This window comes from Patiria miniata, unplaced genomic scaffold (genome assembly GCF_015706575.1).
Source record: "Patiria miniata isolate m_02_andy unplaced genomic scaffold, ASM1570657v1 HiC_scaffold_20, whole genome shotgun sequence".
Lineage (NCBI taxonomy): Eukaryota > Metazoa > Echinodermata > Asteroidea > Valvatida > Asterinidae > Patiria > Patiria miniata.
This window is the reverse complement of record NW_024037059.1, coordinates 24,853,687-24,870,561: the sequence shown is the minus strand read 5'-3', so window position 1 is coordinate 24,870,561 and position 16,875 is coordinate 24,853,687. Positions and strand designations below refer to the sequence as shown.

Genomic DNA, 16,875 nt, shown 5'->3' with positions numbered 1-16,875 from the left:
TCAGGGCTTCAATTCGAGTTGAAGAAATCATTCAAACTTGCATGCAGTGGAGGTTCGTTCAATTTAAACTTGGAAGAGATAAAACCATGAAAATCTTAGAACCAAAACTAGTGGATTTTTGGCTAATATTTTGCTTGTACAATGTATGTGTTTCTTTGCAATATTCCTTTAATATCGTTTCTCAGGTTTTGTCAAATTTGTAAATTTGTATTTCCTTCATTTGAAAACTGTAATCATTTAATATAATTTGTGTACTCAGCCTTTTTTTGCTTCTCCTCCCTCCCCCCCCCCCCCCCGTGAGTTTACTGAATTTTCAACTCGCCCATAATGAAGTTGTCATTTCTGTTGAGATAGTCAATGGAGGTGAAATAAAGGAGGCTTGTAAGACGGCGAGTGTGTGGACAGCACGGCAAGCATGGAACCTTTATTCTAGAACTTATCTGGGGTCAACTCCCCGGCGCGCATGCGCATACCTAGATACATGATATGCATATCACTACATCCCCCCCTTTTTGAAATATATAAACAAAAATAAGGTAGTTTAATACTCAAGTTGTATTATCGTTCAGTCCTTTCACAGTCGACTATCTCCTGGTAAGGTAGATATGAGAAAGGTAGATAAAGAATGCGGAGATGTATAATAATGTTCAAACGTGGTTTCCTCATTTCTAGTAGTCAAAACATATCTATTTTACATTGTATTGTGACTGTCCACTTAGACAACAAGAAAACTATAAACTTCTTTTTTTTTTTTTTTTTTTTTTTTTGGTAAACAACAAAACACTTGAAACACTTGTTTTAAACACTAACTCTATGAAACCCTTGTTCGAGTCTGTTAACTTTCAACACTGGAGTAACTAAGAACTTGGTTTTAGAGGTATCTGGCTGGCATTTTGGTTACACGACCAGATCTTGTAGTCTGTGGGGTTTGGAGAAAGGTACCGGTAGCCTTAGGTTTAGCTTTGGTTTGGCGAGATTTTTCCCCGTCAGTGGGTTTTCCATCCCGCTGTGCTTCTCTGTTTTGCTTGTTCTGGTCAGAACCTTGTCTCGGTGGGAATAGAACTCGCGGGGATTGTTCATCAAAATGAACGCGCTTAGCTTGCTTTGTTTGCCTGTGCGCCTCGCGCGGCTGAGGTTGCATTTCACGCAAATGTGATCGATTGCGCCTGAGAGTAGATCCATTTGGTGTTCTGACCTCATACGACCTAGGCTCTTTGCAAACTTTGGTTACTTCACCCGGAGTCCAAGACTTGTTCGGCTGGTCAAGAATACGGACTTTCTGTCCCACGTAGAGTGAAGGTAAGTCTGGGCCAGCATGTTTGTCATGATTGGCCTTCATTTCATCTCTGCGTGATGCCAGTCGGTCATTGACTTCCAGAGGTTTCTGGTAAGTCCCTGTAGGGTCCCTGCTGGGCAGTGTGGTGTGGGGCGGCCTTCCAAACAGTATTTCTGATGGAGAAGGTAAGTGAGCGTCGATTGGTGTTGCTCGGAGAAGAAGCATTGCCTTGTTGATGTCCTGTCCTGTTTCATGACACTTCTTCATCACGGACTTGACTGTCCTGACCGTTCGCTCTGCCATCCCATTCGATTGGGGGTACCTCGGTGATGAGGTAACATGGGTGACCGACCATTCCTCACACATATCTTGGTAAGCCTGCCCAACAAATTGTGGTCCGTTGTCGGAGACTATCTCCTTTGGTACACCGAAAAGGCTGAAGGTTGCTGCTGTTCGTTGAGCCACCGACGCACTGGATGTGTTGGACAGTTTGTGGATAACAGGGTATTTAGAGTGATAGTCCACAATGAGGAGATAGTTGTCTTTTCCCAACTCGAAGAGGTCTGTGCCCAGTTTCGTCCAAGGTGTGTTGGGTATCTCGTGAGGTTGGAGTGGTTCATTTCTTTGACGAGTCTGGTGTTCCTGGCATGCTTGACATGACTTGACGAGTTGAGTGATATTGTCATTGATGTTCGGCCAGTACACAGAATTACGGGCTAATCGTCTCGTCTTTTCGATGCCAAGATGACCAACGTGGAGTTGGGTGAGTATGTCCTGTCGCATAACCTCAGGAATCAGAACTTGACGGCCCTTGAATATCACGCCGCAGGACAGTCCCAGCTCATCTCTGAATGACCAGTATGGACGTAAGTCACGAGGCAAATCCTTGATTGAGTCAGGCCAACCGGTGTAGATGACCTTCTGTAGCTCTCTTAGAACAGGGTCTCGAGTTGTCTCGTGCTGAAGAGCATCTTGCTTAGCCTTCCCAAAGTGAACCAAATCAAGTTGTTGAGTGGTTGTGTGTTGCCTCGCACTAAGGGAATCAACTGCAATGTCGAGGGGTATGTCATCATGATCAGACGGATTGGGGAGCCTGCTCAAGGCATCAGCAATTATCATGGTGCTGCCTGGTTTGTACTCCAAACTGAATTGATAGCCTTGAATCTTGATCAACAGCCTCTGTAGACGGGGTGGAGCACTGGTGAGGGGCTTCTTCCATATGGTCACTAGTGGTTTGTGGTCTGTGAGTACATGGAATCTGGAACCGAAAAGGTAAGTGTGGAACTTGGTCACACCAAACACCAGGGCAAGAGTTTCCCGTTCAATGTTGGAGTAGTTTGACTGGGATGACGACAGACTTTTCGATGCATACGCAACAGGTTTGCCGTCTTGGATGAGGCACGCACCAAGGCCTTTTTGTGAAGCGTCAACCTCGAGGGTGGTTTCCATCTTGGGATCATAATACCGCAGACATGACTCGGCAGTGATGGAGTGCTGGAGTGCACGAAACGATGCCTGATGATCGTCCTGCCAGAGGAATGGAACATCTTTCCGGAGGAGGTCCCGCAAGGGGGCAGCCGTGTCTGCGCAGTTTGGAATGTGTGGAGACACAAAGTTGACGATACCGAGGAATCTCTGAAGATCCTCTTTGTCTTGGGGAGTCGGCATGGCATGTATGTCTGCAACTCTGTCCGGATCAGGGCGAACTCCACTGTCCGAGTAGATGGAACCGAAGAATTTTATCTGGTTCGACTTGATACGACACTTGGCACTGTTGAAGACAAGCCCTTCTCGCTTGGCAGTCTCCATGAGGTTGAAGAGGTTGGCATCATGCTCACTCTCTGTACGCCCAAATACTGCAATGTCATCTGCAATACATACGCAGCCTGGTACCTGGCTGACAATGTCGTCCATACATTGTTGAAAGATGTCCTGGCTCACTGACAAACCAAACGGGAGTCGGCGAAAACAATATCGGCCAAATGGTGTCCGAAACGTTGTCAATTCCTGGGATGCATCATCTAAGTGGATCGACCAGTAACCCGCCTTCGCATCAAGTTTGGAAAAGAACTTCGCTTGCGAAAACGCAGGATTTAACTCCTCAAGCGTTGGAACCTTGTGAGGACATCGCTTCAAGTTGTCGTTAAGTCGTTTTGGATCTAGGCAAAGTCGGAGCGAACCGTCTTTCTTGACACTTGTCGTGAGGGAGCTACACCAATCAGTGTGGTGAGTGACTCTGCGGATGACACCATCGTGCTCCATCTTGTCTATTTCCACCTGGAGTTTTGGCTTGAGATGCACGCTGCATTTCCTAGGTGGATCGATACTGGGTTGAGCATCTTTCTTGAGATGAAGATGGGCACGTGTCTTGAAGTTGCCTAGGCTGTCAAATTGCGTAGGGTACGCCTGCTTCAGATCTTGTACTCCTTTTACAGGGGTGACAAATCCGACAGGTGGTATGGCTGGTGGGGCTGGTCGAGGTCGTGATGTTGGGAGTCCGCTGGGTGAAGAAGATACGGTGTGTATCGTCACCAGCTGGAGCTTCTGGCTCATGGGTAGGCCAGCCACAGCAGGACCTGGTACATCTACGACGTAGAATTTTTCGCGAGACCACTCACTCTCCTTGTATCTGCACATAAGATGCAGATAGCCATAGCATGTGATGTTTGACCCGTTGTATGCAGTCAGTCTTGTGCCAGTGGGGGAGGCGAGCGATTTCCAACGGTCTCCGTATATCTGCTTCATGGTGCGGACTGGTAGGGTGTTAGCGCTCGCACCGGTGTCCACTTTGACCTTCAAGTGGTGCTTGCCAAGTCGATCTGGGCAGACAACATCAAGCGTTGTGAAGACTTCGGTATGTCCGTACTGATGTAGCGGAGTGACGCACATATCAGACACGGTGATAGAGTTGAATGTGTCCCCAGCTTGGCTTGAGACGTCATCGTCGTCGGTGAAGAAGTCATGTTGCCCCTGTTGGTCATTCTTGAGGTCGTTCACCTTGGAAGTACCCCGGCTCGGCGATCTATTGCGAGAGCTGCGCGGTTTTGAGTTGCTACGCGATTTTGAGTTGCTACGCGATTGTTGGCGGCGCCAGTTTGGCGATTTGCTGCGCTGTTGGCCTTGCCCAGTTCGCTTCGATTTTCTGCAAAGCTTGGCCCAGTGACCTTTGCTACCGCAGGCTTTGCACGTGTCATGGTACGCAGGACAGCTGCGGGGTTTGTGCGAAGGACCACAATTTTTGCAAGAGCGGCGTCCGCGTGCAGAATAGACAGTGTCTACAGATGCTGGTTCGTTCGCGGCTCTGCGTGCTGCAGTATCTGTAAGCGTTTCTAAATGTTGCTTGCCCGCTGCAACGGCTTCGTGCCTGCGTCCCTCTTCAAGCATCGCTGCAATTGGGTAGCCACGTGCTTTCTCGAGAAGGCTATTGCGTAACGCGTCTAAGGGAGTCGAGGCTATGACCAGTTCTACTACGCGTTCGTCTAGTTCTGCTTGCGCAAAATCACAATTCATCGCTTTTTCTCTACACCTGTTAACAAAATCGTCTAAGGTTTCATCGACTTTTTGTTTGTATCTCATTAACTCAAGCCTATGGATGCGGAAATTTACACTGATTTGCAACTGCTTCTCAAATAAAGCCCATAGCTTTTCTGGTTCTTCTTGATCTGCTTCGGACAAGCCAGATGCATTGAGGCGCTTAAGGCCCTCAGTGCCTACAGCTATTTTGATTTTCACCGCCTGTTTGTCGGCTTGATTTACTTCATGATCCTTCAGGCATAACGTAAATCTCTGTTTGAATAGCTTGAACTCCTCGGCAACATTCTTAACTGACCAATTCATTTCTGGATATTTAGCCATGGTTGAGTGCACAATGACAATGTAATATAATAATATGATAAACAACAATTGTGCGAAACCTTCTGTGCTAAAACTTGGGCTAAACACCACTGAGATGGCTAAACATGTAAGAACAATATTACATGGGAGCAACAATACACTGATTTGACTTGTCAATAACCAAACTCATACATGTAAACAATAGCAATGAACACTGGTCAATTAGGCTTTAAAAGTCTCAGTTCTGATGAGATGAAGTGGCTGAACAGTTCTTGTACGTCTTGCCTGGTACACTGTCCGTGATCGTCAGGGTAGTAGTCAGGTAGTAGGGCAGATGAAGTCGTCTGGCAAGATGCTGGAGGTCCCAGATTGGAGATGCACTGGGATTGTGAACAGGTCGGGCAGGTACAGTTACTGGAAAACGACGAGCTGAATTTCTCACGAATTGGATGCAGCGCAACTGGATGGGCGCTGATCGTGATCGTGTCGGTCGGCAAACTGGACGCACGGCAGAATTTGCAAAATTAGCCGATGATGAGGTCCAGGTTTCTGCTGCTTTTCATCCCGTCTTGTCCCTTGAAACAGTCGGGACCGTCGCCGCTGGATGCTGTAATGCCGGTCGGTAGATGACCAGTCTCCGGTAGAGCTCGATGGAGCCGTGGGGAATACAGCGATTATGGCGAACTCCTGAGTGCAGTGACGGGGCGAGCACGGTATAGGCGCTCACACTGTACGGTGAAACGTGTTGAATGTGCAGTGGGTATAGCACACGCACGTGAAATGTCGCGGCATGACCTCAGACAAATCTGGGTCGGTTGCACGTTTTCACACCACAATAAGCGGGAATCGGGAGGTCCAGATGCCCGAAAGTTGCCTCACTCGATGGTCAGATCATCACAGATGTCTATCTGGTTCTTTTTCACCGCTGCCACCATGTTGAGATAGTCAATGGAGGTGAAATAAAGGAGGCTTGTAAGACGGCGAGTGTGTGGACAGCACGGCAAGCATGGAACCTTTATTCTAGAACTTATCTGGGGTCAACTCCCCGGCGCGCATGCGCATACCTAGATACATGATATGCATATCACTACAATTTCCTGATGTAATACGAAACGTTTGTCGGCTTAGAATTCCTTGTGATTGTAATTGACTTATTCCAAAAGATATTGTCCATAGACAAAGCAAAATGAACGTCAATAAAAAAAAACATGAGCGGTGCAGATTTAGGTTGAAAAAATGACAAATCTCAAAAATTATAATTTGCCCTTAAATCTGAGTCTTCAGCAAGGAAATTACACAGGGAATCAGAGTTGGTCATTATAGTACCTCCAGACACGCCTGCTTGGCAGAGATATAATTCTACCTCCGTGGTCGCATCATGGGTCCGTTTTTCCCATTGTGGACATGACAATATTATTACATTATTCAATTAATATTAGAAAGACTTCCAGTTATTGGCAAAACTGGCTTTTAAATCATGGGCCACGTGACGTCCTGGTACACATAGTACCAATGTATACTCCCACAGGAATGTAAGCTGACTGCACACAGTGAAGGCTAGAAGGCTAGAATAGCAGTGCCAGCCCTTGGGAATGCACATGGCATCTATTACTCAACCAAATCATTAATTTGCATATTGCTATTTACATAAAGAAAGATTTAACTCTGCTATACACTCTATGGGTAGCCTCATTTCTGGATGGGGGAGAAATAAATTAATGCGCTGACAATGCAAATTAAACTTCAACCACCCCCCCCCCCCCATGTGACACTCTGTCGTCGGGGAACGGATCATACCATGAATATGAATGGCAGAAGGACAAGTGTGTGCCAAGTCTGAAATTGATCGGATTTACAAAAGTGCCAAAGTGTATGGTTAGAAACAAAGGAGTCTGAAAAAGAACAATAAATGGGGGAAAACGGGCAAAAAGGAAAAACAAAATTTTCACGAAAACCAGAGCTTTTTCGGAGTATAATCTCCGAAACAGCTAATTATGGTGTCAATTTGATTTTGAAACTGTGTGGATGTACTAATAATGGATTTTCCTACATGTGTGTCAAACAGTGGAATATGCGACAGCAGAGATTTTGGGCTAAATTCGGCCTGGTTGTGACTCGTGAAGTGTTGAAACGTCTCTTTTAGAGGTAATTCATAGTGGGTTAATTACATCACTAAACACGTTTCATGTAGGATTCATTTGTGCTTTTATTTGGATCTATATTTTGTTTAAACATTTCAGAGTGTCTAATAAAGCTGTTAGAACTTTTTTATCACCGTAAATGCAGGAAGACATTAGAAAGTTCTGGAGTTTAACAAAACAAAATTCAACTGCAGCTTGGAATCCGATAATGATGGTATCTAGGTGTCTCACTGTCGTCGTGCTGGCTGCAGACTTTAATCAATTCCAATTTCTATTATTCCGCTTGTCAGTCTCCCACTTTAAATTAACACTTGTCAGTTCTAGTATAGCTTACCGCCCTCTCCCCTTTGTTTAATTCTTCCCTTTTCTTTTCCTTGTTTTCCCCTTTGGCTTTTTTCTACCTATCATACGCCCCGCCCCCTATTTTTTTCTGAAAAAAAAAATTGATCTGGTTTTCCTGTGGTAAGATGGCTCTGTAGAGCTGCTCGCCACCTGTTCCATCTTGCCACTCACTGGCTTAATCCATATTCTGGCATAAACTCTTTTTCAACTATTTATTGAAATTGTGAATTCTCTGTATTTTTTAATCTTTGATTCTGTATGTCTTGTAATATTTTTGTATCAGCCAGTGGAGAAGTGTAATACAAAAAATAAATAAAATGAAAAAAAAATACAACGGACATATTGTGTATGTGACTGGATCCTAGTGGGCTTTCGTATGATTTGAAAATGGTAAATATTATCCTTGTGATTTTGTTGCATGAACCGGCCTGGTACTCTAATAAAATACGGTCATGATTGTAAGGGATGCCAATCTGTATTAATATTTACTGTTCGAGATTATGTTAACAGACTCGTAACGCGCAATAGCAGCTCTGACGGCATGCCTGATTTCGTCGGGTTGAGTCGCAATTAATTTTCCACATGTGCGGTCATTTTGAACATGATGCCCTATGGGGTGATTCCAGGTTATTTTGTTATATCTTAACTAGTCAGGGTCCGGCCCTACTTTCAAAAAATACCTATAACTGGTTGTAGGCTATATAGTTGCCACCTCACCCAAAATTGTTGGCTCAAATCAATAGTCTGTTTAAGTGGGAGGGAAACCGCGTGGAAATATGTAAATGTATGCAAATAAATGCTTACAAGGCAACGTCATGACCAAGCTCCAAAGTTAAAAAAAAAAAATCTAAGCACGTTGGTTTATCGCTCTAGTACCTCAAGTTACATACCCTTGCAGTGTAAACTGTCCCATTGTCATTAGCAAATTTCGTTTGTGCCCTAATAAAAACTTACCCTTAACAAATTGCTTATTTTCTGTATGGATTTTTATATACATCATACGTAGCCGTAACCATGAAATATTATACGCTAACGTTCTGCAGAGGCCTCCGTATAGAAGAGTTAAATTTGACCTTCGAACAACGCTACTTTGAACCTGTATTGTAGTGTTGGCTGTTTAACAAGCAAAAATCTCTGCACGTATCGTTTTTATTAAGCTTGTGCATGGAAAACTGTGTGCAGGACGTGGCGGTAAGTGGCATTATATAACATGGGATGACGGAAGCCTGCCTGTTGTATCACTAATCGCACTATCTTTACATGTCCATGTACATGTGCATGTCCATGTCCATGTACATGTGCATGTACGTAGACCTACTATTGCTATAACTTTAGGCTCTGCTACACTGTAGTACATGTATTATAGAAGGCAATGGTAATAGTATCGCTTGGATAACCATGGACGAACCGCGTAATTGTTATTCCCTAGGAGGGTTATAGGGGCAATGTCATGAATAATTCAGTAGTTTCGATGGGAAAATTATGTTTATCCATGAGAACGGACAATGACATCAACAGCATTCATGTTACTCAACTAGTTACATTAAAGCATTTTAAAGAACGGTTGTCGTCGAGCTACCACACAGTAGCTTAGTGGATAGCGAGATATGAGCTTATGGATACAAAGATCCCTGGTTCGAATCCACGTCGTCGCTGCTCATTTTCATCAGCTATTTTTCTTCTCCAAATTTTTCACTGAGATAATTTTAAATTAAGGGGAAAATAGAACGAGAACCTAAGTCTTGCAATGTTCAAAGGAAAAACTGAATTATTCATGACATTGCCCCTAACCCTCCTAGGGAAAAAAATACGCGGACGAACCGTTTGCCTTTTTATTCATCATTACTACATTAGAATATCAAAGAACAACAACCTGCAACGCATAAGTCTATTGCACTGCAGTCTCGGACTTTGCTTTGTTGACAGTATAGCCCCGAACAGTGCATAACGACCGTGCACTCCTTCCTTCGTGGTTTTATACAGGCATATGCCTATGCGAATGATGATGATGGACAACATAATGGGCCTATCAGAATTATTAAGGATACAGCGATAAAGATTTAGGCATATATCAAATTTTTTTTCTCGTTTAGCGCTCGAAGAACGTTGGCTTAACAAACCATACCACTAAATGCAGTTCACAATTAATTGATCACTTCTATCATCAACGAAAAATATAGAGAACATATAACGCACTGTTGCCCATTCAAATCATGTACTATCGTTGAACCAAAAAAACTGGGTGCACGAAGATTGGTTTGAATTTACGCCCCAAACATAAATTTTATCTGGCTTTAAAAATTGTAATTTTCTAGTTTGTCATATCAACCAGAATATATTGGTCAACTTCTGCAAATAACAAAAATGGTTTAATTCTCAACATTGTTTTTCCCTTTGTACTTCACAGCAATGGCGTTGTCAGTTCCGACAAAAGACCCTTTTTCTAACCTGCCGAATGAGTTGAAGGTTCTCGTACTTCAACATCTTTCAGCCAAAGACCTGTGTCACGTGGCATTATGTAATCGATCATGGAGAGAAGCCACCAATGACGATGCTCTATGGCGCCCTCTTTGCCGAGAGAAGCGATGGGAGAAGTTTGATGCAGTCGTTGATCTTTGTAAAGAACCCCCGTTCATACCTTCATCAACTCAACATGGCGGGGATGGGGGCGTTGGGGACAGTGTCACCTTTGCCTTTGATTCGGTTGTCACTGGTTCAAACTGGCCAGGGTTGGTGAATACATGCAGATGGAAGGAGATATACATGAAGGCACGACATCTTGAAGGTAATTGGAAGAACAATCGGTATCACGTTGTTTCGTTCGAGTTTGGCTCAGCTGGCTACAGTGGGTCCATGTATGAGAGCTCTGAACCTGAGTTGACAGTATGCAGCCTTGCTGGTGAAGGGAATAGTCTTGTCGGTGGTTTCTCGAATGATACTTTGCATATCTGGGATACCACCTGCGGAACACGTCGACATATCATCAAAGTGGGCATCAGTAAAGGCAAACAAGCACTGAAAATGAAGAATGGCATCATAGCTGCAGGATGCATGGATGGAGAGATTCGTACCTACTGCGCCCAGACTGGAGAGCAGCTGCAAGTCATGTCGGGGCATCGTTTGGAGGTGTTTCGTCTCTTCTTCGATGGTGACACTATCGTGAGTATTGCAGGGGAGTCAAACATGGATAGGGAGGTATGTGTTGACAGTGATATACGGGTCTGGAATGCCATAGAAGGTTCATCTCGTTTCGTCTTTGAGAGCACCTCCGATGATGTCCAACTTGTTTACGTGGACTATCTTGACAAGACAGTTGCAGGTGCTTACAGCGACCGTAAGATTCGCTTATGGGATGCACAGAGTGGTGTCTGTAAGCAGACAATTGTCAGTGATGCCAATGACATGATTTCCTGTCACCTTGGGGACGGCATCGTGATTAGTGCCAATTGGGGACACGTCATGGAAATATGGAATGTTGAATCCGGGGAGTGCATCAGACACTTTGACGTGCCTGGTGTGGACTTTGAGGATTACGACCGAGATGATAAATCTTGCTCAATTGAGTTCAACGGCGAATTCCTCCTCGCCACATCGGATTCCTCAAACGTCAGATTGTTCAGGCTCGACGGCAAATTCATTGGCGACATCAAAACGGCGTACCCTCGTGAATATTACTATCTCTGCATCCGTTGTGTCCTTTGCAATAAGTTTATTGCGTCTGATGAGGTTTCCGGAGGCTTGATGTACCTGTGGAGCATCGACAACCTTGATGGTTTACAGATGATCAAACGATTGAGAGAGTGCATGTATGACGATCAGGCTCCTGTTGACTATTCAGCAGCGTGGATGAACGAGACAAAACTTGCATTCGTTTATTATTTTGGATTGTATGATAACAAAGTACCAAAGATCGTTGTTCACCATTATTGGTGAAGCGTTACACGTGAAGGATAGTCACTTTAGGGACTATAGGGCCATGTACACAATAGACAAAGACACTACAAAGACACTATCCACCAGTTTAGTGACGTAATAGCCGAACGCTTCCTCTTGTCATTCCCTTGATCATCATAGAAGACAATGTCGCTGGCCGGATTGGTTCATGCATTCTAGAAATGAACAGCGCCCACAAAGCGTAATTTTGAGAAAGTCAATCCAAATGTATGTGTTCCACGCATTGTGCTGCCTCCCTTCAATGCTCCCGTCTGCGCATGCGCGCGCGCCTAATTGTCGGATTTAAGTTGAAGTGGTATATGTTCGGAAAATGTACTGGCTACGCTAATATATAAGTTAAGTTAGCGGGTTTCGTAAAATGTGTGTGTTAATAGTTACAAATTTGTAAACTCCATGGTTTTAAGGAACATTCAATTCACCCAATATTATTTTAATTTGTTATTTCCTGATAGAATATGGAGCAGGCGTATGATGTCATCAGACCTAGAGAGATGCACAGCATGACCTCACTGAGATCAAATCTTGCATTTACGTTTATTGTGGGAAAAACGGCTGTGCATACCCTCTATGCGAAACGTTTGTTCGTCTGTGGTTATAATAAGCCTTTTCGGAGTTCCAACTGCGCGCATTCGTAACCTGTGACAACGCACATTGTTTGTCTCAAATGCCCTTTGACAGTACCCTCAATGCACAAACAGCCTTTTTGTAAAGTCAGTGGCGCGATGATGTCAAAGGCCATTTGAGACAAATAATGCGCGTTGTCACGGGTTACGAATGCGCAGTTGGAACTCCGAAAAGGCTTATAGGCCTAGGCCTATTCCATACAAACTGACAAAATACTGTCAGAGAAGTCGGAGTGCGCATCGATAAAAATACAGAAGTATTGCATAGAGAAAAGAAGTTCACTTTAATTATAATTTCTATTCCCAGTGTGAGGAATAATACTAAAGGAATAAATGTAAATGCTCAATTATTAGTCTAGTATTCAGGCTGTCACTTAAGCTTCTTTCTCCGATTGGATTTGTAACTTGTAAGTAGCCGACTGCAGATTTGTAGAATAAAAAAAAATGGTTTGAAAAATAAACAGCAAAAACTGCTCTCTTTCAAGGATTGTATTGTGCCCAAACCTAATTTCAATATGAGTTGGCAGATTTTCAAAGAGTTGGTTTGCTGGTACAATATTTGTACAATATGACGTCGTTTGTTGCACTATGCTAACCACAGGAGAGCACCTGATTTTTTTGTTTAACTGGAGGATTGCAAAAATTACCCATCTACTGGGAACTCACACACTAACCGAATGAATAAGCGAGAATCATGTCCCGGGTGCTGACTTAGGAATTGTACCATAATTGAAAATATAAAACGGCGACTATATTTTCGGAAGCACTATAGCCTAAAAAAAATGTGCACATCTTTTCTCTGTTTTTTAATGTATGGTATTCCACTGGGCTAAAACTGTAACAAATTAGTTGGTAAGATTTTGTGGAATTTTCTTGCCTAAAAAAAATCACCCCTTCCTAATAAGCATATAGGATCATTTGCGTTACCCCCAAAATAAACCTATCGAATTATTTTTTTTTTAATTACTTGAATTAAAGATCGCACTGGTACCCATCTGCCTTGCTGTCATTTAGAAAAAATCAAGAAATGTAGGTGATTTCCAACGATCAGTCGATTGGCTCATCTTAGAAAAACGGAGTGCGATGGACGAAATCGTGTTTAGTGATTAAAAGATTGCGCATGATTTGTGGCTGTTTTATCGAAGCTGAAAGTTCAACTGGTTTGTTTTTAAACATTACTCTTTCGATTTTGAGTGGTTTTATTATAGGAAACGAACAAAATGCATGAAATGCAAATGATCCTTTTCATATACTTAAATATCTCCATGCTCTTCAAGGACAACTTGACTTACCTTCACAGGCTGCAGCAGATGAGCAGACTGACTCCCTATGTTGCACTCTCGGAAACGTATGCAAAACTGCAGTGGATTATTTAAACACGGAGCGAGTATGTATCCACTTACTCTATGTTGTCCGGGGACTTAAAAAGGAAGTAATAACACAAAAATTTGCGGAAGTCTATGAAAAATAAAGGAAAAACATTGAAATTCCCCCGGGACTGCCAACATAAATATTTGCACGTATAACTGAGTTTGTTCAAGTTTATAATATTAAAGGGAATGTATTACATCATTTGCTTTTGCTGCAATTTTCAGAAATAAAATGGATTTGGAGGATTAGTATGTTATAGCAAATATTGTTGCACTGACTTGTTTCACGTTTTGGGCTTGAAAATGCTGGAAAAACCAAGAAAACCAATCATGTTCTTGTAGTCTGGTTCCCTTACTCCATAAGATGAAACAGAGCAATTTATAAACTTTGGCGAATTGTAAGGTCAGAGGATCAGTCTAGCAGGCTTGTACTCCTTCAAAGGTGTGTAATCAATTGCAAAGAAAATACAAAATAACTAAAATTGGAAAATTAGGAGCAGTTTGGAAGAAAGCCAGTTTTCTCCAACACTGGTCGGCCGACCAGCGTTGGAAATATACAATTTGTTTTTTCAATGTCAGCACACTAGGAGCCACGATTTTACAGGATGCTTCAGATTGTCATTCCTGCCCCTGCCCTAGATATTTCGTGATAATGTGATCTTTTCGTTTTTTGATGTTTGCAAGTGTTGTATCTTCCCTTTAAAAAGTAACTTGTCACGCACATAGTTGGAATTGGACATACATTTTCACCGTCCTTCAGAGATGTTTGAATTAATTATGTACCAATGAAAATCTTTTTTCCAATAGAAAATATCGTTTGAACGAGGCCTCGAACGGAAAAAAAAAAATCTGCTCCCTTTTGTTATCCCCTTTAAAACTTGATGCCCCAGAAGTTTTACCCTATTTAATAGGGTAAAACTAGTATCATCAAAAACAAAACTGTCACCAAGACACCTTTGGACCAACGGCGTCCTCTTATTACGAAAAACAAAACAGAAACGTAATTCTTAACGATGGATAAGTTTGAAATCGGCGAATGAAGCTTCAAACGTTCTTCCCCGAACACAGCGCATAAGTGTTGCTCTGTGAGACTGTTACCCAAGCATATATGTATACAATTTAAAGAGGCTTATACAGTTTCAATTCGACACACATCATTTTTTATCTGTGGCATGTAAAATAAGTTCTGAATGTCGCATTTCTTCGCAAAGGATGTCAATGTCAGGCTACATATAACTGGTTTGTTTTGTATATGAATCACAGAGATTTGTGAGCAGAGCTTCGATTTTAAAAAGGGATGGGCTAGGATGTAGTCTGAGGTTCAGACAGTCTTGTGCAGAGCCACGGTCCAACGTCTGATAACATGCCCAATTTGGGGACCTCGCACGCCAGGCAATAAACCTTTATCATGCATGTCTTCATTTCAGTCATGATCCCTGTATCCAATAACAGTACTGATTGATAATATTTTGAGGGGGGGGGGGGGGGCAAAAGGAATCACACTATTTTTCCTTTCAGCCTCGCTTTGGTTACGTTGATTGGAATGGGAAAATATCGGAGTTGGTCGGAAGAGGGAGGGGAGCCACTCCAACCACCCCCTTGGATCCGCAGAGGACAATACAATGTATCAACTTAATAACTATTGCAGAGTGAATAAAGACACTAACTTCCTATTGCAGAGTGAATAAAGACACTTACTTCCGCGTAAATACGCGATGGTATTTCATCACGAGGCCTCGAGAATGCGTACAACGATCAAAACTAATCCGTCGATAATACTTAAGTAGAAAGAACCGGAAAAGCTGATATCGACTTTATACAAACTAAATTTGTTTTTATAGCGCTCAACTTCCCAATTAATTTTGTGAATGACTATCAGTCATTTGGAATAATGGAAGAAGGAAAATGCTTATGGTCATAGTTTGCGTGCAGTCGAAAAGAACATTGAGCTTCATACTTAAAGCTTCTTTTCGAGTTCTGTTTTGGCCAAAGGGTGCACATTAGAGACAAAGCGGGCTGGGACTTGTCCCCCCCCCCCCCCCCCCGCCCGCGAATATTTTATTTACACAATGGTACAGGGTACCAATTTTTCAGGTGACTTGAATCAAGGTTATAGGATTCGCTCGTACCCCCCGCCCTGCAAACAGGACGATGGGATACTCTGAGGTAGCACACCAGGAAATAAACTTCCATAGACCCCAATGGTAAATGCTCCCACTTAAGAAATTCGGGAAAAATACTCACAACTCTCCAATTGTGTTCGAGACACACATCAAATTAAAGCTGAAAATAGTCCTGAAGCCCATCGCCATTTTGAAAAACGATGCCTACACTCCATTGCAAAATAGAGCGCTTTTATAGGGTTAAAATTACATCCAAATTGCACAGAACAGCAAGCTCCCAGTCCTGTCCACGGCTTCCACCCATATTTTTTACAAACCCTCAAGTTCATGGCCCACAGCATGCTCAAATACTGAAGATTTTGAGGGCATGCAAATCGTGATTTGGCCGGCGTAGGCAATTTCGGACCGATTTACTGGTCTGCACCCCTGATGAGCTTCACAGAATCTTGTAAAGGAAGTGGCCTATGACCTATGTATAAAGCATCTGGCTGCAGCTGTTCAAGACCGCAGTTAGAAAATGTGCGCAAACGCTATCCGAAAACTTCCTATAGAAATGCACACGTTCCATACCGGATGTGATTTCTGTTTCATGCGGACACAATTTCGAGCGTCGCCGTAATGCAATCCGACCGTTCGTGATTCGAAATGGAGCCTGAGCAAGTGACGGGAATTGTAAATTTACAACACACAGGTAAGTTTTAAAGAATTTCCTACATTATTACGTTTTTCAACGAAAAAAACCTCTCTGAACTGGAATAAAACAGTAATGAATCATTCTTAACGGCCGTTTCAAACCTTGCAGAGTCATGACCGTGATGACGCGCAGGTCAGAGGTCACGCAAAATCCAACCAATCAGAGCGTGAATTCATAAGAGTATCCCAGCGTCCTGTTTGCAGGGCGGGGGGGGGGAGGTACGAGCGAAGGTTATAGGATTGTAGTAGCGGCGCTCTACAATCCTGTAAATGTTTACCTACGCGCGCGCGTATACTCTCTCCACATGTGTGAAAGTATATAATTTATGAATTGCAGGATTTGGTCGAGCACCGCCGTTGCCTAGTGTTTTAAGCCCGGTTCATACTTCACGCGAAAGCGAAAGCGAAGCGAAATTCGTGACGTCAACAATATATTTGAAGCGCGTCCACCATTGTTGACGACATGAAATTCGCTTCGCACATGCTTTCGAGTGAAGTATGAACCGGATGCTGGCCATT

At 43.1% G+C, this 16,875-nt stretch overlaps 1 protein-coding gene across 1 annotated transcript; it reads left to right on the top strand.

Annotated features, from left to right (window-relative positions):
• Positions 1 to 8,676: 8,676 nt before the first annotated feature.
• On the top strand, positions 8,677 to 12,207 carry LOC119728330 (F-box/WD repeat-containing protein 7-like). The gene is made up of 2 exons (XM_038200530.1): positions 8,677 to 8,784; positions 10,001 to 12,207. Exon 2 carries the CDS (start codon positions 10,003 to 10,005, stop codon positions 11,524 to 11,526), a length of 1,524 nt encoding a protein of 507 aa, XP_038056458.1. The 5' UTR covers positions 8,677 to 8,784; positions 10,001 to 10,002; the 3' UTR covers positions 11,527 to 12,207.
• The last annotated feature ends 4,668 nt before the right edge of the window (positions 12,208 to 16,875 follow it).